Raw genomic sequence first — 21,954 nt, forward strand, 5'->3', positions numbered from 1 at the left:
ATAATTTGTAAATTTCCGTGTCAGTATGTCTGTATGTTAAATAACGAAACGAACTGTAGTATAAAGTCATTTTTATAGCTTAATTTTTGTTCTAGGCAGCTAGGTGATTAGGTAATTAAAGGTTTAGGGAAGTTTGTAAACTAAACTTAAAGTCTTTGCAACGTTTGAACAGTCTGACCGTTGAACGCGACGCGCCCTTTCGCCTTTTTATTGCTAATCATAACTTTTCTACTTGGACTGTTGGACAATATTTTAATCATGAGTATGATAAGAATGGAAGTAAGCCACGCTGGCTCAAATCAAAGTTTGAAAACATTGTCTTCAACTGTTGCTTCTGATTCAAGCAATGAAAGTAGTGGAAGACATCAGTCGATTGAAACTCGTGTATGTTTAGTTGGAAATATTTCTGGAAACGAAGGTCTCAAAAAAAAATTAAAGGTTTGTATTTATTAAATTTGATGAACACGTTTTTTTTGTAAAAATGGAACTACATATACCCTTGTATTTTGTTATATACCTACGTTAGTTTGTGTTGTATATATCTTTAATTTTATAAGGTTATTGTATATATATATTTTTGTAAAAACTCAACAGCGAATCATGAAAATGGAGTTGTTAGCTATCGAATTAATAAAACAAAAGGCTGGTGCAAAGCCAAAATACTCCTTTCATATTAGAACCGTGGTATGTGTTGAAACAAACAAAAAAATAACTGTCAGTTAACATGCAAACTAATAGTTAAAACAATTTTGCGCCGCTTTCAATTTTTAATATGAATCATAAAGCCTGTTTTGCATGTATTAAAAATTAAATTGTTTGGTTATTGTTTTCACTTTCTTTACTAACACAAGTTAACAGGTTATGAGTGTAATTAGTATATATATAAATTATTATGAAGAAAATTTTGATATGGTTGCTTCACTTTTTTTGTATAATTAAGTAGTTTTTGTAATTAGATAAATATGAAAAAATCTTATTATTTTTTGGCAAATAAAGTTAAACTAAATTTGGGTGTCGTAAAAATAATTTTAATGAACAAACTGTTAAATGTAACTATTACCTAATAAGACCTGTTTCCATTTAAATATACAAGTTATTTTTATTTCTTTTCTGTTTGTAATAGGACCTTAATATTCCATACTTAATTTCGGATTCTGGTATGGAATATGCTGAAGAAGATGACCCGTATTATGAAACTATTTTTATTCTCCAAGATTTTGAAGGACAAGTATTTGAATCCTTAAGAAAAACTGACAATCGTTTACTCGGTCCTCCTGTTATAAATGCTGTTGCAATTATAAATGAGGTATATATATTTTGTGTAAATTAATATTAATTTTGTTATTTTTGTGTAGAAATATTGGTAAATTATATATATTATTATTAGAGGAATTGTTTTATTTTTTTTTTTTTAAATCATAACTTATGTATTAGCTGTTGTCGTATATATAATTTTTTTTTAACTTTTTTGGACAAAAAACGGATTCAAAATTTTTGTAAATCTTTATTAGCCACTACCTTACACATCCCGTCCATTATATTGCACCTGCATGCAAGGAATAAATCTTTGTTTCACCAACTTTAAAACCAAAGAACACCTGGCTCATCTGGTCACCTTATGTCATTACATGGGTGCATGTATCAGAAAAGATATGAGCTCTAAGATTGACTTTCTAGTGACTAATAGCCTTCATGGATCAAAGTATAGGGTAAATTAATTTTTAAAACTGTTGTAACATATGTTATATATAAAAGGAAATAATTTACTTACATTATAAAATTTAAGCCATTTTATTTTACAATATGACATGTACCTATTTGTATAAAAAAATTATGTTTTTTAGACTGCAGTGAGTCTTGGAACTCCTGTGATGAAGGAAGAATGGATCCACCGATGTTGGACTGCTCGACATCGTGAAACTCTCTATAAAGCAACTGATGATGAGTTTTTAGCTCCTTGTAAATCAAGACCTTTTGAAGGATGTTGTGTCAGTTTTTTAGGATTCTCTGGTAAGTCTATATTGAACGTGTTAGTTTAAATTACTAAAATCATTTTTTGTGATAGTGTGTTATTTTTTGTTGTTGTGCTATTCTCAAAAAAATATATTTTGTTGTTATATGTGTAATTTCTTATAAAGTAAAAGGGATTTAAAATAACAATTTTTAGTGTATCAAAATGACAAAAAATATTTGAAATAACTTTTTTTAGAAAGTGAAAAAAATCACATGGAAGACCAGGCTCGCCAGCAAGGTGGATCTGTAGCTGAAGTAAATGATGTTTCATGCACTCATGTTGTAGTTGATGAAAATAATGTAAAAACTCTTCCGTTTGTACCACAAGGAAAATTATATGTTGTAGTTCAGGAGGTAAGCTTTGACAATGTTAAAATATTTTTGAAAGCCTAAGATGCCTTGTTTTATTAAGTCTTACATAAATTTAAACTTCATTTTTATTTTAACCCAACTATGACATACACAGAATAGGCCTTTATGTAAAATTCTCCATTTTTTTTGTTAGTGGTTTTGGGGTAGCATACAAATTGAAGCGAAAGCAGAGGAAAAGATGTATGTTTTTGATCGAGTAGAATCAAATAAAATAATGACAAGAAGCTCGACTACCTCATCTCTTCTTGGTAAAAAAAAATATTTTAATAAAATGTGAAATTTTCTTTTAGACTTTTTTTGTTTCTGCAAATATATGTTTTTAAATATTCTAATTTTCCAGGAACACCCAAATGGAGAGGATCAACAGGAACACTTGGATCAGCATCCCGAGCTACACGTTCCTCCTCTGGAAAGAGTCCTTTTTCAAGAAAGAGATCAAGATTAAGGGAAGAGACTTTAGCAAAACTTGCCCAGGTAATTTTTAAAAAAAATTGTTTTGCAAAAGGATATATTTAACTTTTATCATTTTTCTAATAATCTAAGATTTTGGTTACTTTCTCAGGACACGGATGGGGAAACAGGAAGACAGGTTCCTCCTAGAAAGCGACCCTCCACAGACACCTCTGCTTGTCTTCCCGACTCTATGTTGGATTTATCGAACAACACAACAACAACAAGTGTCAATCTTCAACAAACACCCGAGAATGTGTTTAGAGGTAAAAATTGTTTTTTTGCAAAGCAAGTTAATATTACCAGCATTAGGTAGATATTAGTCTGATTATAATTTGTGTAAAAATTAAATTGAAATTTATTTAATAGGCCTTTTTAGTTGTTTATATTTAAACATAAACTTAGATTGTAGACAAAGTATTGTATTGCTCTTAGGCCGAGGCAGCTAAGCTAAAAGACTAACTTTTTTTAACAACAATCACAGTATAATTAAATGCAATAGGTTCAGGAGTAATCCTTTTTTATATATATAAAATTTTATTTATGCAAATAATTTTAAAACAAGTTATAAAGATTTATAATATTTGTTGTAGGCATTAACCCAATGATGTTAAGAAGTGGTAAAAAACTTGTCGACAGTTTCTCAGATTTATCAAAAGTTAGCAGAATGTCAAACCCAAAGTTAACCCCAAAATCAGGATATCTAACTCCAACAGAAAGAACACAAAAGTTTAGGTCTAAAACGAATAGCCAAGGTAGTTTACAGTTAAGACAAAGAGGTGTTAATACAGAATGTATTCACAAAAAAACTCCCACTTCAGTGGATGATTTGACAAGGTTGAGTAGAAAAAGGAAAAGTTCTGAACAATCAACTAAAACCAAAAGAGGTTTGTTTAAGTTAGATGTAACTCTGTAACCAAAAATTAGGTATTAACACTTTATTTTTAGCATTCACTTTTTGGTTTTATTATATTTTGAAGGATTTAAATCTGTTGTTATGTTGGTTTTAAATCTAGAAAGTAGGTAAAATTAATAGCAGTAAATATACATAAATGTTTAAAAAGTAAACAATTAAATAAAGATAAAAAGCGAGAAGATGAGGAAAGGTCTGCCTCCCCTGAGTTTAAAACTCCAGTTGGTGCGCCCCCATCCAATAAAAAGTCGTCAAAAAAATCCGAAAACCGAGAAGTTGTAGTCTCAAAACGCAGGCGTAGATTCTCTGTTTCAGCCAACACATTACGTGAAACTACACACTCAGCTACAGGAGTCTTCAGAAGACTAAGTTTGCTTCCAACTGGAAAAAGGGGAGTTAATTTATTGTTAGAAGATAACAATAGTGATCAGTTAAGTGACAATGATGAGTTTAATAAGCAAAGTTTTGTAGAACAGGATGCATCGTTTAATGATGAGCTAGAAATTAAAGGTATATTACCTTGTATTAAAAAGAAAAAAAATGTTTTTTTTAGATTCATTTTTTTTAATATTTAAAATCTTTTTTTTATTATTTGTTTTCGCAGAAAAAAGTCCCAAGACAGCCCAACTATCTGCTCGTGGCCATGTTGCTATGGAACTTCTTCAGACTGAGAAAAATTATGTTGGGATTCTTCAAACCATATTAAATGTAAGCAACAATACTCTATGGATCAGTATTTATTATCCTGTCCAAAACTAAGTAATATTTTAAACATGTTTTTGTTAAAAGTTTATTTAATTAAATATTTTAAAACTGTTTTATTATTTTTATATACTAGTTGACAATGCTAATATATATAGACCTCTTACAATTTTTTACCATTTTTTCTATTTTTTAGTTATTTAAAAAACCATTAGACGACCCAAACCAAGCTGGGGGACCAATATTAGCCATGGAAGATGTAAAAGCAATATTTAGTTCACTGCCAGAGATTGAAGCAGTACATAGAAAAATGAGTGGAGATTTACAAACTGTTATTCAAAACTGGAATGATAGTTCATGTATTGGATCACTTGTGCTAAAATATGTAAGTTGTATTGTTTGTCTATTAAACATATAATTAATTGTCAATATCATTTTGGGTTGGGTTATTCATTTTCATAAAACTATTGTCCTAAAAATTAAATTAAATTTTATATATTTTTTAAATTTATATGAAAATTTATATGAACCTTTTTATGTTTGTTATAATATGTTTATTATATATACAATGTTTTTTTTCATTTAATTTTTTAAACAATTTTTTTTTTTAAATTAGGTCGAAGAATTTGGAAAGTGTTACCCCCCGTTTGTTAATTTTTTTGAAGTAAGTGCGGACACCATAAACCACTGTGAATCCAGATTACCACGTTTTCACGCTTTCCTTAAAATTAATCAGTCAAAACCTGAATGTGGAAGACAAACTTTAGCTGAACTAATGATCAACCCTGTACAGAGGGTGCCCAGGATAATACTTTTATTACAAGGTAAGGCTATAGGGATAAACATGCCAAAGATTGGTTCATCTTTAGGAAAAATGTTGTTGACCAAATAAGTTGAAATAGGATTTTACAATTAGCTTGCTGAAAGTTTAAATTTTAACATCTTTAAAAACATTAAAAATCTTTATTACTTAACTGGTTTAAAAACTATGTCGATTTGTTGTAATAACACCCCCCAAAAATTATGATGAGTATTAGTTTTTAATTACATTATTGTCAACTTATATACTTTTACAACAATCAAAACAATATATTTTACCCACAGATATTAAAAAACACACTGAACGTGAAAACACAAACCACCCCGATGTAAAACAAATTCAATCTTCCATCGACGCCCTCAAAGAAGTGATGACACATATAAATGAGGATAAACGAAAAACTGAGTCCCAGCGACAGATATTTGATATAGTTTATGAAGTAGATGGATGCCCTCCCACAATTGTATCTTCTCACAGGTCAGATTTGTCAAATTTAAATGGGTTGCGATTTAGAATTGTAGTTAAAAAAGGCTCGATTTTGTACTTATCCGAACTTAAAAATTAAAAAGGCTCGATTTTGTACCTTATCCAAACTTAAAAATTAATTTTACACATATTGTTGACTATTGTACTGACACTATCTAATTTTAAATTGTTCTGTGTATTAGATGGTAACTTTTTAAGATGATCTAATATTTTTTGTGATTTTAGGCAATTTGTTGGCCGAGCTGAGCTAGTAACAGCAGATGAAAATCTTTGTAACAAGGGAGATCATATTTGTGTGTTCATCTTTTCAGACTGTATTGAGGTAAGTATTATACCACTAAATATAGTCAAAGCACCAAATTTAGTTAAACTGTGTAATTTAATGCAATCTGCTAAATGTTGCTTATTTTTTAAGGTATATATATAAAATATTTTAAAAATTGTATTTATAATTTTTTTTATAATAATTTTTAAAAATAATCTTTTTTTAGATTGCCAAAAGACGGAGAGGTATTAAGAGTAGTCATAGTTTTAAGAGTCCAAGTGTTAATTCGAGGCCTCCCTCTTCTGCTGTTAAGTGCCTGAAACACATTAAACTTATGTCTTTATCTCATATTAAGAAGGTCGTCAATATCAACGATTCTGACGGTAGGTTACGTAATTTCTTCAGCTATTTTTTTACGTGAAAAATATAACACATCTTTGGTGTAGGGTGAATTTTTCTATGAATAGACTTTAAATAAAAAATATTTTAAAATGCTTGTTATCATAAAATTTTACACACATTTTTGGTCACATATTTATCTTTGAAAACCCCTCTTTTAAATTTTAAGTTTGTTTTAGATTGTCAAAACGCGGTTTCACTTTATTGCCGCACGCCAACCGACACTCAAGATTGGTTATATACATTTAAGGTTATTTCGTGTTCGGGTGGAAATTCGAACTCCAAAAATGACGTAAGTATAACTTATAACATTTAATTATTTATATTACGACTTTCATAAGATTTATTGCTTTATTGCAAAAAAATTTCTAACATGTAATTACTAAGTAGTGATTATAGGCAGCTGTTTTATACACGTACATAATAAAGATTGGGTTATTTAAATAATAGAATTAAGGTCGTTATAATTTAGAAAAAATGTTTGGGTTTAAAATAAAAAAGTGTAAATAAATAGTGCAACAAAATATATTTTGTTTGAATTAATTGGAATTTTAGATTTTTAAACTTAAAAAAGCTAAACTTGAAATTTTCTTAAATACAAAAATTAATTTTAAAGGAATCAACAAAGGAAAACAATGTACCGCAAAATAAGGAAAACGACGACGTAGCAGTTTTGGGGAAGTCCCTATTTCTCCAAACATTGGCAAGACATCGAGCAAGTACGGTGTGTAAGACGATCGACAACACGTTTGTGTGTAGTGTTAACCCTGACGAGTTGGATGTTAATACTGCCGATCTTGGATCGACTTTTGGCCGTGCAGTCAGGTAAATAATTCGATTTTTTTGAGTTTCACACAATTTCCCATAATCATGAAAAATTATCTAGTTTTTAAAACGTTTTTCTTTTTTAAAAATTTTACATTGGGAATAATTTAAAAGTAATACAGATTTTATTTTAGCATTTGTCAGCTATCATACTATAACTCATGTTGTTTTTAAACATTTTATATACTCTATTTGGTGGATTAAACACCATATTGTTTTAACGCTAGACTTAAACCAGGTCATTACATTATCCGCTAAAATTTTAATCGATATCCTGTTTTAAATTCTATTCTCCCACAGAGCCGCTAAGAAATCCAGCCGAAAACTGACGAGAGCATTTTCGTTCAGTCGGACCCCGCGCCGCGTGGTACAGCGAGCGGTAACCAACATGTTGAGTCCTTCCCAACAAAGACCACCAACTGGTCTCCAGCGTGCCGATAGCACAACGTCACGTGACCTCACTGATGACGACATGGGAAGCCAGAGCTCGGGTTTGACTCCAAGTATGAGCGTAACAAGTCTATGTACGCCACAGAGGGACCGAAAAGGAAGCCGGGTTCTTGGATCAGCCAGCTTTCAGGTGCTTGACAGTAACGGTCCCGAAACGCCCGGGCGCCGCGGCAAATTTGATGTTTTAGAAAGTAGCTTTGACTCGGACAGTGCTGCCCCGACGCTTAAACGAAAGGGAAAACTGCCCAAACTGTTGGCTTAAAATGGGCGTGTGTGTTAAATATTAAGTGTGTTTATAAATTAAAATTAAAGACCACTATGTTTTAAAAAAGAATTTATATAAAATAATCGTTTCAAAGTTTTAACTTTTGCACTTGTTTTTATTTTTGGGCACATTCTTGCGGTTTTCGTCACGTGTGTTGCACTTGTTTGTGATCGCATTCTTTCCATTGTGACGTCATAATCAACAACAGTCCGAAGACGAGGAAGATGCGACGCAAGCTCGATACGCCACCCTACGACCTTCAGTAAGCACGATGACTCTCGCACGCCAACCAACGGCCAAAGATAAATCGGATTTTCCAGCTGTGCCTACACCGCCGACCCGAAGAAAAAAGACAAATGCTATCAAAGCGGCAACCATTGCTTTCCATAGATCTGCTTCGTTCAGAAGGCGACCTAAGCTCGAATCAATGGTGTAATATCGACCTTAGATTTAAATTTAAAACTATATTGCAGCAAAAAGCACGAACTAAAGACTAGGTTTCATATTTTTATGATTTTGTTTTTGGAGCTCTACCACGAAAAAATAAGATTTCGTTGGTTTATTGTATTAATTTAAAAGATTTGCGGTGGTTCTTTTAAGTAGTTTTGTTATCTGTACTATTCATATTGTGCACCTCACTATAGCCTGTTCACACTTTCATTTTTCCATAACTTGCTTATTCTCATTGACAAAAGAATTATAATCTTTTATTTCTTATGCAAACAAACATATTTCAAAATAGAATTTGGTGCATTGCCTTTACTGCTACTTCTACACGCCCTGTCCCCCTTTCTTAATGTGTTATATTTATTTTTCGCTTCTTTTTAGATTAGCTAACATGCTGTTTAGCTAAGGTAGTTTTTTTTGTGAAAACGGCTAACAAAAATATGTTTTTCTTTTAATACAAATGAAGTACGAAAATTTTGTAGCTTATATACTATTGCATATATTAATTATTTTGTCAATCTCGGGTTACCCCAAAACATATTTGAATAAAATAACTTTTTGAAATATTCTAGTTCACCGGTTTTAGTAACCTTTTATAGTATTACAACAGTGAGGCTATAGAAGTAAACTGAGTTTTACATTAAAGATAATGTGAAATTAACTAAGTTGAGCAATTTATATTACAAACAATTTTTTAAATTAATGTTTTTCAATAAAAGATTTTATAAATATAATATTTATTTTTATTAAATTTTACGAAGATTTATAAATATAATATTTATTTTTATTAAATTTCTGGGTCGACTGAAAATGAGGGAATGGAAATTGAAGGAACGGAAAATGAAGAAACCGGAAAATGAAGGAACGGAAAATGAAAGAACCGGAAAATGAAGGAACGGAAAATGAAGGAACGGAAAATGAAGGAACGGAAAATGAAGGAAACGGAAAATGAGGGAACCGGAAAATGAAGGAAAGCAAAAAAGGAGAGGGCGGAATTTAAATACTAAAACGCGGAAATACCGTTGACTGTTTATTTAGGATTACTGTCATTTATTCGAGAACTGATAAGCGATAATAAGTTAATTTTTATTACCCCAGCATACCCTAACCCTCTTCTATAAAATGCCAGTTTATTTTTAAAATAATATTGACTTAAATACAAATAAACAGTCAACGGAATTTCCGCGTTTTATTTTTTTTAAATTCCGCCTCTCCTTTTTTCACTTTCCTTCAATTTCCGTTCCTTCATTTTCCGGTTCCTTCATTTTTCGTTCCTTCATTTTCCGATTCCTTCATTTTCCGTTCCTTCAATTTCCGGTTTCTTCATTTTCCGTTCCTTCATTTTCCGGTTCCTTCATTTTCCGTTTCTTCAATTTCCGTTCCTTCATTTTCCATTCCCTCAAATTCCGCGTCCCCAAATTTCTGATGCGTGACATGTGTACTAAAATTCGATATACGTCATTATAAATTAAGTTAAAAATTTTACGTACTGTAAAATGTCTGTTTATAAGATTAACATTGAAAAAATTATATTACTAATATTAAATTTGCACTTAAAACTCTTTTATAGATTAAAAGGCAAAATGTTTATAAAACTAACGATCAAAATTAAGTAAACAATATAAGGTGAAGTTCTGAAAGGTGAGAGTTAAAAAATTATAGTAAGTTTTACGTATTGTACACTTTTTTTATGTATGATATAAAATATATATAAATATTTGTAAAAGATCTTAAACTATCTACTTCTTTTAATGCACACATTTCAAAATTCTCCTTTTTTTTATTACCAATAGACAATGCCATCATCAAGAGAAAAGCGACTTATAGAAGATTTGCAAAGTGATTTGCGCCAACTTTCCAATGAAACGAAACGCAGATACCCACCTGTCAAAGAAGCTGCAGAATCGGCAATAATGAAAATCCGAACTGTCATACCATCCTATGGAAAAATGATGGAACCAAGTAATATAGTTCCACTTTTAAGGGATTGCTGTAATGACATAATGCAGCCATTTGTGATGGGTTGTGATACTAGAAGTTTACAAGTCACACAACTGTCCCTTACATCTATACAAAGGATGGTCAACCATGAAATAATTGATGCAACTATGGCACAAAATGTAGTTAATATGTTATGGCAACTTTTTGACCAAGGTGTAGAAGATATACAGTTGCGATTACTGCAAACCATCATTGTATTGTGCACATCAAAATCAAGTGGACTGATAGGACATGCTCTATCTCGTGCAATAGTGTTATGCTTTCGATTACATTTCACTAAAAATGAAGTAACGAATAACACGGCAGAAGCAACAGTCCGACAAGTTGTATCAATCGTTTTTGATCGAGTTGTTAATGAAGATGAACAAAATAAAGTGATTGATTGGGAAGGTGAAGATTACATTCCTAAATCCGGTAGTGACAAGTATGCCGTCCCTCAAAATTTAACACCAATGGTGGCTGATGCTTACAATTTATTTCAAGATTTATGTCAACTTGTGAACGCCGATAGTCCCCACTGGCTTGTGGGTATAACTGAGATGACTCGAACTTTTGGATTGGAACTTCTTGAAAATGTGTTAATCGATTATGAGAGCATATTCAAAAAGCATCCCGAATTTAAATTCCTTTTAAAAGATCGAGTTTGTGCTTTGGTGATTCGCCTTTTTTCGCCTAATATTAAACACCGACAAGGTGCCCCACCGCCACCATCTGGGGTGTCTCTTAACTTAAGCAAAGAAAAACCTTATTTCCCAATATCAATGCGACTTCTTAGAGTTGTGGCAATTTTACTCAAAAAATACCACAGTGCGTTAGTTACAGAGAGTGAGATTTTCTTATCTTTACTAATTAAATTTCTCGACACTGACAAACCAGGATGGCAGCGAGCTCTTGCCATTGAAGTTATTTGCCAGCTATGTGGTCAACCTAAGTTACTAAAATCATTTTGTAAATCATATGACATGCAAGTACACAGCACTAAAATATTCCACAACCTAGTGTCTGCTTTGGGAATGTTTATTCAGAATTTGTTTGGTCAAGCACAAGCCAACACTGGCAATATCCTCACTTCTACACTCGATAGCACAATGTCCAATACTGTAAATTCTCATATAAATTTTGAGTATCATGGCGTAATCATTCCTTTAATGTCACTGCCCGTAAGCAGTTCAAATTGCATCAAGTACATGTATTTGGAAATGCTTGATAAGCAAGAACCACCTGCAATACCTGATGGTTATGTATTGACTGTCGCTTATAATGCCATGTTGGACTTAATCCGAGGTCTTACAGCTTTGATAGATGGTGATTTAGCAGAGCAAAATCCAGAAAATGAGGATATGATTCCAATATTAGAAAATATGGTAAATTCGTCTTGGGTTGGTTTTTTGTCAGTTTTATCCCTACTTTTGGAGGGCAGTATTGAAGAAACTTGCACAGAAAATATATTAAAATGTATTGAGTCATTTGCTGGTGTATGTGGACAATTAAAGATCAATTCCGCCCGTGATGCATTTATTATTGTGTTGTGCAAATCATCCCTTCCCATTCATTATGTCATTCCTGTTCTTGTTTCTTCAATGCCCCGTCTTCCACAAAAAATATTCACACAAGATAGCAGCAGTGAATCAACAAATGAACAACATGTTGTTGCTGTGGGCCAAGCCTTGCCTTTTATAAATGGGTCTCAGCCTTACACAGCTACATCAGTTGCACTTACAGCTAAAAATGTGCAATGCATGAGGACTATTCTTAACCTAGCGAATTGCCATGGTGCTTACATGAACACAGCATGGCAACTTATCCTAACGACCCTTCAACATTTAGTTTGGATTCTGGGATTAAAACCCACCACTGGAGGGCAGCTAAAGCCAGGGCCGAGAGCTAGTGGAGATGGTGGGAATTCTGCTGGTAACACAGTCTTGACAACTGCAGTTTTAAGTGACCTTCCAGTTTTATCGAACATGCTGACCCGTTTATTTGAAACTTCACAAACTCTGGATGATGTTGCCCTACATCATTTGATTAATGCACTATGTTCTTTATCAGTTGAAGCAATGGACACTGCATACAACACTTCAGTGAAGGTCCCAAGTTTGTTTGCTGTTGCAAAGTTGCTTGAAACTGGTTTGGTCAACATGGATAGGATTGAAGTTTTGTGGAGACCAGTCACAGGACATTTGCTTGAAGTATGTCAACATCCAAATACACTTCTCAGGGAATGGGGTGCAGAGGGTGTTACTGCTTTGGTAAAAGCAGCATTGAAGCACTACCATGGGGAAAAACTTAATGACAACCCACGATTACTGAACATGTTTCTTATGCCACTAAAAGAAGTTTGCTCAATTTCGCATTTAGATGTGAGACATAAACAACTTGACGGCATACTACAAATTCTACACAGCTGTGGAGAGTCTCTATCAGCTGGTTGGCCAGTTATTTTATGCATTATTGGATCTGCAACCAACTGCCCATCAGAATCTCTGGTTCGTCTTGGCTTTAAAAGCGTTCAACTTATCATAACTGACTACATGTTGTCTTTGCCTATTGCATCGTTACCAAAATGTATTGATGTGGTTGCCCAATATGCACAACAACTCCAGGATTTTAACATAAGTCTCACAGCCATTGGATTATTATGGAGTATGTCGGATTACATGCATCAAAATCGGGATAAGATTACTCCTGGGCTTGAAACAGAAAAGAAAAGCGAAAATTTTAAGAAGTTTGAAAACGTGCCATCTAGTGATCTACTTTGGATGTATTTGTTTTGTACAATGGGAAAACTTTGTGTCGATGAGAGACCAGCTGTGAGAAAAAGTGCTGGCCAAACCTTGTTCTCCACTATATCAGCAAACTGGTCCAAGATGTCAGAAGAAACATGGCATGAGATTTTATGGAAAGTTCTTTTTCCTTTATTTGATGAGGTACAAAAGGCGTACATCACCGCTCCAAGGAACAAAAATGATGAACAAGATCAAAATATCTTGATGCATCATTCAAGAGACACAGAAGAAAAACAATGGCAAGAAACCAGTGTTCTTACTTTAGCAGGTATAGCAAGAGTTTTTAAGACAAAGCGAGCCATTTTGTTAAACATGGATGACTTTGAGCAATCTTGGGATAGGATATTGGACTACATACAATCAGCTGCAACATCAAACACCTGTGAATTATCAAGGTCGGCTTTATGTAGCTTTGAGGAGGTATTAAATCCTGTTGGTTGTGAAGTTAAGACCAATCAAAATGTTAAATTGTGGAAGAAAGCTTGGCAGATTTGGTGCAATATTGGCATTAAAGTTACTATCCCGCCTCCACCTGGTCAAACCGAACCAGATGAAATGTTGTCACAAGCTTACTTGACATCACTGATAATGCTTTTCCCCACTTTGCATAATCACTTCTTTGAAACCTTTACAACAATCAACTTCAAACAGCTAGGAAAAGTTCTCTATGGTGCAGTTTGCGTTCCAGTAAGATCCGATACAACTGCTTTTATCATGCCTACTTCAAACGATGTGTTGACCCCTCTACAAGAAGTTGTAGTAAATGCCGTTGACATAGTCCAAAAATCTATATCATCCCAATCAGATAGCACAATGTACCCTGCAGTGTTCGAATTCTTGCTTTCAATTGTTGATTTTGCTACAACGCCACCTACATACGGCGATATTAAGAACCACACTGGACCTCCAGATAAGAATAAATGGTTTTGTGTTAACTACATCAAGTTTGCTGAATATTGCATCAAAGTAGTTGTTGAACTATTCCAAATCACAGCCTGCCATAAAGCAGTAATTCAACATGGAATTTTAACATCAATTATTAAAACATTTCGAGTTCCAATTAAAAGAAAATATGGAACTAGATCATCTTCAACTTGGCAGTTAGCAGTCCATGCTTTTATGCAGGTTTTGCAAGCAGGATTGCCTGTTGTTCGCCAACATTCAAAGGTAAAACTTAAGTTTGCTTTTACTGTTAAGTTACCCTGTATATCTGAAGTAATTATTAATAAGAAGTTTTAAAAGTAAACTATAGCCTAAAGTTTATAATAACATTAAACTTTTTTGTGTTTTCCAGGTTTCTTTATTTTCAAATTTATGGGATGAATTAGCAGGATGCATGGAGGACTTTTTATTCCCTTCTGGTCCTCCCACTTCTACATTATCAGTGGAGACTAGAAAAAAACATGAATCGTTCGACATTCTCCTCATAGAACTTATTAGAACGGAGATCCTTCCTTACAACTCTTCGTTTCCGAAATCTTTTTTGGTGAGAATTGTTGCAATGCTCAACAAGGGATCAATTCCTCTTTCCACCCGAGATATTGGAATTGATGATGTAAAAGACCGTGGCAGAGATGAGTTAAGTAAACAGTGTTTCAGTACGTTGTTTCAATTTTCCATGCTCCCAACTGTAAATGGTGGAAGTGGAGGAAGTACTACAAATGACGACCACAAACTGAGTGAAATTAATGAAATGACTGTAACAAGCTTGGTGCAGAGATGCAGAAGTGCACTAACTCAGTACATCAGTGCAGACAGGTTAAAAACACAGCTTCCATTTCCAGAATCTCAACTCAGCGAAGTTATGTTCGCTCTAAAAGCATTGGATGCTTTACTTCAAAGCTTTGTCACCACACAAAAATCGATTGATAAAAATCTCTGGCGTCATGTGCTGGACATTTATCCTGTTTTGGTTGAGTGTATCCCTACATCAAGTCCAGATGTTAGAAAAGGAGTCGCACAAGTTATTGGACATTTTCAATCTTTTATGTCTCTTGAACCTGTAGTTAACCCTTAATTGGTTAGTTGGTGTGCAATAATTTTGATTAGAATTTAGTATATTCAGCTACCTAGGAAATAAAATTACCTTTCTTTTTTTAACTGCATGGAGGTGCTAAGTTTTTGCTTGTACATTGTACAAATATACATTTACAAGTTGCTAAATTATAAACTTTATTAAATTCAAAATAATCTCCATACAGTTAAGTATTTTATTTTAATGTTTATCGATAGTATTTTTCATAAAGCTTATTTAAATGAAATGTTTTTATTTATGGCCATTTGTTTAAACAATCTTAAGTTATTTATAAAATATATAATTGAAAGTTCCACTTTTTTGTGTTTTTATAGTAACCTGTTATAAACCTTCGTAACAATATTAATACCCTTTTGTTGCAATATTAGTTAAAAAAATTTAAACTGTTCAAATTAACTTTTAGTGAGGCCTATATATCTTTATATTCTCTGCTAAAATTTAAAAACAAAGTTGCACTACTGAGTAGAAAGAGTATATTTATTATTACTGGCAATGATAAAACAATTGTTCTAAATGTCAAAAATTATTAACGTTTATTGGAAGTCTTTAAAATGTTTTTACAAATTAGTATACCATGTACTGTGTAACCTGGTTCAATATCTTTCAAATGTGTCATTATTGTTATTCCATTATGAATTGTATTATTTAAACTATCGGAAAAAGAATGTTTGATATTTATAAGTTACATTTTAATGTACAGTGTTGCAAACTTATAAACCATTTTAAAAGTGGCAAATATCTGCGAAAAAAATAAGAGAAAAGTTGTTTTTTTGATAGTTTTAACTATTTTTCCAAGGGAGCATAATTAAGTAATTTTTCGATTAGATCAACATGAGACAATAGCATTCTTCGGCAGCAGTAACGTTTCAATCCCAAAGAATCCAATGCATCACTGTAAAACAATAAGTTGAAAGTTAAATTAAAGTTTTGTTCCTAATCCTTGCAGTAAAATAAGATATCAAAATATTTTAAAATTTGGCTAATAGAATTGTGATGTAAGTTACAATCTCTAAATATACCAATCTGGAAAGAAAGGCAGTTTTCAATGGGATCTCATGCATGTAAACGTAAAAAATTGCGTAACTGCGCGTGCATGCCTACCAAATTACCGGTTTATGCTGGACGAGTGATTCTTTCATGCTAATCGCTAATTTCCGGCAACCATTTTTTAAACAAAAAAAATTTTGTGCAAGAACACTGCATTACCTTTTACAGTGGCAATGTATATGTACACCTTTGGCAGTGTGTTGTACTGGTAAAAACACTTGGCTTTACTACATCATATCCCGGGTTCAATTCCCACTGCTCTTACGATGTAGCACCCTTAAGGCGCTATAAACGGTATGCTATTCTAATCTATTATATTCCGAACTGGCAAAAGCAACTCACACTAGGTCAGGTCAGGGTGACTGATGTTATTCTATGTTTATGTCATGAAATCGACTTTCTTACATTAGAAATAAATATTTAAAAAAAAATTACAAAACTACGTTGTACGTTATTAACAAAAATTTAACCTTTATATAACAGTATACAATTTAATATTTCGTTATAAAAGATTAATAAAAACACAAAAAAGATTACCCTTCTGTATATTCAGCTTGTAAAAGACCTAAGTACTTATCCCACTTATTTCCCACCACTTTTCCACAAGTAAAACATCGAATTGGGATAATCATTGCAAGCCAAGCTACGCCAACAGTTTTATTAATATAATGTCGTAGTGACTAAGGTTAGAAAATATCAACAAACCATGCGCAGCATTGGCAGTGTTTCCAGATTATTAGTTTTTGGTTCAGCTTGTAGTAAAAATTAAATTGTGATATATATTTTAATTTTATAGGATGTAAATTAAAAAATGCAATATTTTAACATTTTTTTATTATAAAATAGTTTTTAAAAGGTGAATTAATAGTGTGCAGCATTAACTTAGAGAAATACACATACTCGTTGAATGACAACACGCAACATTTGTACGCTTGATTTCATACAAATTGAATTTGTCCGCAAAATAAACGTAAACACAAGGTCCATTTTTCAACGTATTTAGCACGTGTTTTTTGTTTATCTGATACGTGTTGCCAATAGTTTCTCTAAAAATGAATTCCCCATATAATAATCCACCCCCACCTACCCAGCATACGAGCTCTTTGCCCGCTTTTGGCAAGGGAAGGGGCACAAGAAAGAAGAGAAAACAACAGGAAAATACAAGTGGAAGTTCGAACAAAAAAAGCAAAATAGAAGTTCCATATAGCCAGGTTAGTATTATTTTATGTTGTTTTAAAGAATTGAGTGTGTGTTCCTAAAAATTAATTAATTAATAGGCAATCTTATTTTTAAGAATTATTTAATTTCATTCAATTAATTCTTTTAAAATATTAATATTTTGCCAAATGTTTTTCGTTAATTATTATAAAATTAATTTAAAACTAATTAACCAAACTCTAAAAAATCTTCTTTTAAAAAGTGTTTTTATTTTAAATATATCAACATTTTGGTTTTTTGGTTCAAACAATATTCAAAAAATTTTATCAAATTTTTTTTAACATTAAAAAATCTTAAGCGTCTGCCTGCCCATGGTTTTCCTCTTGAGCATCCATTTAACAAAGATGGATACAGATACATCCTGGCAGAACCTGATCCACATATTCCCGATACTGATCCGGATCCTGATCTTCCAGGAAAACCAATCCCTGGAAAACTGTATAGACGATGGCTGCATGGGAAAGTTTTGCTGACATTACATGATAGGTAAATTACTGCCTTCCTTGACAATTTTTTTTTATCTATTTAGATATAAAATATGTCGTATTTTAATTTTAAATCCCTTAAATTTCTGTAAATACCAGTTTAATTAAACATTAAAAATTTAGAGCACCTCAATTAAAAATATCAGATGATCGTTTATCGGTTACTGGAGAAAAAGGGTACTCCATGGTCCGTGGATCTCACTCCATAAGAGAAGGAGGTTGGTTTTATGAGATCACAGTCAGTGACATGCCGGAGGGATCGGCTACAAGAGTGGGTTGGTCACAGAAACTTGGCAATCTTCAAGCCCCACTTGGATACGATAAGTTTAGCTATTCTTGGAGAAGTAGAAAAGGAACAAGGTTAATGCATTTTTGTTAATATTATTTTAAGTTTTATAAACAAAATATACTGTATAATGTATTACGTTACATATTTTGTATGTACTAATTTAAGAAAATTGTGATTGCCAATGTAATTTTATAATAGAATAAATAATTAACAATTGCTAGTTATCTTTTTTTAATGGAAAATATTTTCACACATTTTAACATTAGTACAGATTCGACACCTTATTACCACTGCTTAAAGTCTATGTAATTAAACTAAATTAAATGTGTTTAAAGATTTCATCAAAGCAGGGGCCATCATTATAGTGATGGTTATAAAAAGGGAGATATTCTTGGAATTTATATTTATCTGCCACCTACCCAAGCATCTCAAGGCTTAACAGATACTTGCAAAGAAAATGCTTTGATCAAGTTTAAGAGTTTTTTTTACTTTGAGGAAAAGGTAATTTGTTTTTGGATTTATTTAAAATGTTTATATTTTGTTAATAGCTAAATTAAAAAATAATTAATAAAATACATTTTATGAGCTATTTTTATACAACCTGTCAAAATACTGATTTAATTACCGCATGTGGACTATTGTTGTACACCATTTTAGTGTACTATAAAACACGTTTACTATAAGAATGCCAATGTATAGAAATTGATTCTTGTTGTTTTTAAATTACCTGTTTATGACTCAAAACATGTAAACAAGAAAATGATGAGTAATTACAATTCAAGCCCTGCATTAATTTCCTGTATTACTATCTACATTAAAAACTCCATATGGATCAAACCCCCCAAATCCTTAAGCAACTTATTTTAAAATAAATTTGTTTTATATTATTTTTACTTATTTTCTGTAGGATGAAGTTGAATCAACAGAAAAATCACTTAAACCGTTACAAGGAGCTTTTATCGAGTTTTTCAAAAATGGTGTTTCGCAGGGAAGAGCATGGGAAAATGAGATATACGCTGGTAACTATTACCCTTGTGTTTCACTCTACAAATCTGCAACCCTCGCTACGAACTTCGGACCAAGATTCAGGTATCCTCCTCCTAAAACTCTGCGACCCTGCAAGCCAATGTCTGCAAGGGCAAGAAGTGCTATTACTGAAAGTTGCTTGGCTGATATGGTGTATGCTGTAGAGCATGATATTGATAGTTAAAAATTGCCACTACAAGTGGCAAATGATTTGTAAGTGCTACTACCTTATTAGAGTTAGGTAAGGTAGCCTATGTGTCTATGTTGACAATATTAAAAATTGATGTTTTCTTCCAAAATTTGCTTGACCAAAGTAACGACAATCATATTTTTTTTTTTACATTTTATTTCTTGACACAAAACAAGTAGATTATGTTGTGTAACCAAACACAGATACATTTAAAATATTGATAATGGCACACCTGTAATTTAATATAATTGCATATAGGATATTTTGCTAAATAACAGTAAATATATTTACATTTGAAGTAAAAGGGCAATTTAGAGACATTAAATTGGAACTGTTCTAATAACAAATATTATGTTTATTAAAAATAAATTTTTAAAATAATTGTGTACATGGAATTTAAGAGTTGTGTTTGGTAAAAATCATAATAGAAAATACATCAGTATTGGAAGAACGAGGTTATCTATTTCCTTTGTATATGCTTCTACTATAGCAACAACACAAATGGAAAATAGAGTGTGAATAAGCCTTGCTTGCACTAAACCAAAAAACATCAGAAAAAATGCAAAAACTGTTTGTGAAATCACAGAAGCAATCGTTCCTTCCCAGGTTTTCCTTGTGCCTTTAAAATAAGTTTTTCCATATTTTGAGCCAATGACAGAGGCAACTGCATCACCAATTCCCACGGATAAAATTCCACTAAAACTCTGCAAAGGTGGCAAAAGTTGTGGGTTGTAGAATAATGTTGGGTTTTGGCAACAAGCAAACCAAATTGGGTATGACAACCCCAACAACAAATAAACCGGGGTTAAGACAAATTTACCACAGTCCTGTTTTCCAGTAAAAATATCCAATGAAGAATGAAGTCGGTTCCCAATAGGTGCAATTTTAAAAGCATGCATTGTTGCTATTACTGCAAAAAATCCACATACAAAACTAGAGCACAAAAAAAGTAAAGAAATATCCAACAAAAGTCCAGGAATGTAAACAAGCAGGATAAATATGTGAAACACTTTTCTTTCGGCAGTAGAGGCAGCCTTTTTTGATTTGCGAAACACAATATAATTAACACATGCAAATACTACTATAAACCAAAATATGATCAAGTAAAATCGAAACAGAGATTCTTTAATGAAGAAGTAATATGATTTTTCAAGGTTGCTTAATATCCACTTTTTATAAAAAATAAAACAAAATCCAAGCATAACACAAAGTAAGGAATAAAATACATAATTTTTTCTACTTTCAAATTTGTTAATGAGAATTATAGCTAATGCTATAAACACGGCAATAAATTTTGCATAAAATATTGAAACACTAAAAAAATATAACTCAGAATTTTCGTTGGCATAACCAAATAAAAATGAAGTCATGTGGCTGATTAAAATACTTTCACCTAATGAAAAACTTTGTGGGCAATAATTAAAGCATAGAAAAAATACAATAAGGAATACAAAAGTTTTAATAAGCAAGGATATAAAATATTTATGGTCAGTAAATACTTCAACGAAGTCCAAACAAACAAAAAAGTACATAATACAACTAACCAACAGAAATATTGTAAGACCCAACTTTGCACCAATATGAAGTTCACTACATATTAAAAGTACAAACAATGTTACAATTGATATAACCAAAGCGGCAGAATTGTAATGATAACTATGGGTCGAACTGTAGAAAATAACGTTAGGTAAAATAACACAGGAATAGTAAAGTGCATTATCTGTATTAGGACGAAATTTGTTAGTTAAAAATCTGAAACCCAGGCCATGAATAATGGCACATACCAGACAGAGAATAATGTTCACTTCGTCATGACACGCCGACCACTTTACTTTAGAAGTAAATAACGTGTACACAAACGTAGAAGAAATCAGCGCATTTTCCATTGGACTAAGTTTTTTTGTTTTGCCTTAATTTACCTAAATAGTCTTTGCAAAGTAAATTATATATATAAAACTTTTACAAATTATTCTAAAATATTTCCTACAACTTAAACCAGCCTAAAATACTGTTTTAGCTTATAGTCGCGCTTTTAAACTGAAAGTAAGTAGAGAAAAGATAAAGCCAATCAAAGAAGGGTAAAAATAACTCGGTAATCCCCTGTACAGAAAAGTTCTATTTTTTCTTCTAAATAGATAAATAAAGATATTTATAGTTGTACCTTTTAAATGCACGCAAAATTATTATTAATTGTATAAATTATCGTTATTCATATTTTTTTTTAATTTTTGCAAATTTTTCGTTTTGATTACAGCATCATTTTTTATTGAGGATAAAATACGTAAATCAGTTATTAAAAGTAAAAAATAGTTAACATAACTTATTTAAAAATGTTTATTCAATTAAAGATTAAACGTTAAAATTTAATAAAAAAAGCTTTTACGTTTTTCTTTGTTTTTCGAGTGGTGTCGAAATCTTTTAAAATTCACCCAAGGGTAACGGCGACGCCCGACGTCACGTCACATAGTTG

General features: G+C 32.0%; 5 protein-coding genes across 7 annotated transcripts; 3 read left to right on the plus strand and 2 right to left on the minus strand.

The window, feature by feature from the left end:
- Positions 1 to 113: 113 nt before the first annotated feature.
- Positions 114 to 8,924, plus strand: LOC145749324 (protein ECT2-like). Of its 2 annotated transcripts, XM_082565061.1 has the most exons (19): positions 114 to 438; positions 595 to 684; positions 1,124 to 1,306; positions 1,512 to 1,709; positions 1,845 to 2,010; positions 2,210 to 2,367; positions 2,519 to 2,633; positions 2,726 to 2,859; positions 2,948 to 3,101; positions 4,353 to 4,456; positions 4,647 to 4,835; positions 5,067 to 5,274; positions 5,555 to 5,747; positions 5,982 to 6,078; positions 6,248 to 6,404; positions 6,600 to 6,712; positions 7,037 to 7,245; positions 7,546 to 7,825; positions 8,169 to 8,924. In XM_082565061.1, exons 1-19 carry the CDS (start codon positions 259 to 261, stop codon positions 8,394 to 8,396), a joined length of 3,156 nt encoding a protein of 1,051 aa, XP_082421187.1. In that variant the 5' UTR covers positions 114 to 258; the 3' UTR covers positions 8,397 to 8,924. The 2 variants fall into 2 exon arrangements, with proteins under 2 accessions (XP_082421187.1, XP_082421188.1); XM_082565062.1 differs by lacking the exon at positions 595 to 684 and having other exon boundaries at positions 115 to 438; positions 8,169 to 8,923.
- A 1,054-nt stretch (positions 8,925 to 9,978) lies between these two features.
- Positions 9,979 to 15,962, plus strand: LOC145749831 (protein MON2 homolog). Of its 2 annotated transcripts, none has more exons than XM_082565698.1 (3): positions 9,979 to 10,068; positions 10,201 to 14,361; positions 14,489 to 15,962. In XM_082565698.1, exons 2-3 carry the CDS (start codon positions 10,204 to 10,206, stop codon positions 15,209 to 15,211), a joined length of 4,881 nt encoding a protein of 1,626 aa, XP_082421824.1. In that variant the 5' UTR covers positions 9,979 to 10,068; positions 10,201 to 10,203; the 3' UTR covers positions 15,212 to 15,962. The 2 variants fall into 2 exon arrangements, with proteins under 2 accessions (XP_082421824.1, XP_082421822.1); XM_082565696.1 differs by having other exon boundaries at positions 9,985 to 10,048.
- Positions 15,693 to 16,944, minus strand: LOC145749832 (DNA-directed RNA polymerases I, II, and III subunit RPABC5). The gene is made up of 2 exons (XM_082565699.1): positions 16,814 to 16,944; positions 15,693 to 16,121 (listed from the first exon to the last, which is right to left on the minus strand). The coding sequence occupies exons 1-2, from the start codon at positions 16,906 to 16,908 to the stop codon at positions 16,013 to 16,015; spliced, it is 204 nt and encodes a 67-aa protein (XP_082421825.1). The 5' UTR covers positions 16,909 to 16,944; the 3' UTR covers positions 15,693 to 16,012.
- Positions 16,945 to 17,251: 307 nt separating this feature from the next.
- On the plus strand, positions 17,252 to 19,863 carry LOC145749464 (set1/Ash2 histone methyltransferase complex subunit ASH2-like). Its single transcript, XM_082565230.1, has 5 exons — positions 17,252 to 17,487; positions 17,793 to 17,980; positions 18,103 to 18,339; positions 18,604 to 18,769; positions 19,176 to 19,863. Exons 1-5 carry the CDS (start codon positions 17,329 to 17,331, stop codon positions 19,476 to 19,478), a joined length of 1,053 nt encoding a protein of 350 aa, XP_082421356.1. The 5' UTR covers positions 17,252 to 17,328; the 3' UTR covers positions 19,479 to 19,863.
- On the minus strand, positions 19,642 to 21,495 carry LOC145749463 (dolichol kinase-like). Its single transcript, XM_082565229.1, has one exon. It carries the CDS (start codon positions 21,368 to 21,370, stop codon positions 19,904 to 19,906), a length of 1,467 nt encoding a protein of 488 aa, XP_082421355.1. The 5' UTR covers positions 21,371 to 21,495; the 3' UTR covers positions 19,642 to 19,903.
- Between the last annotated feature and the right edge of the window lie 459 nt (positions 21,496 to 21,954).

This window comes from Corella eumyota, chromosome 4 (assembly GCF_963082875.1).
Source record: "Corella eumyota chromosome 4, kaCorEumy4.1, whole genome shotgun sequence".
Classification (NCBI taxonomy): Eukaryota; Metazoa; Chordata; class Ascidiacea; order Phlebobranchia; family Corellidae; genus Corella; species Corella eumyota.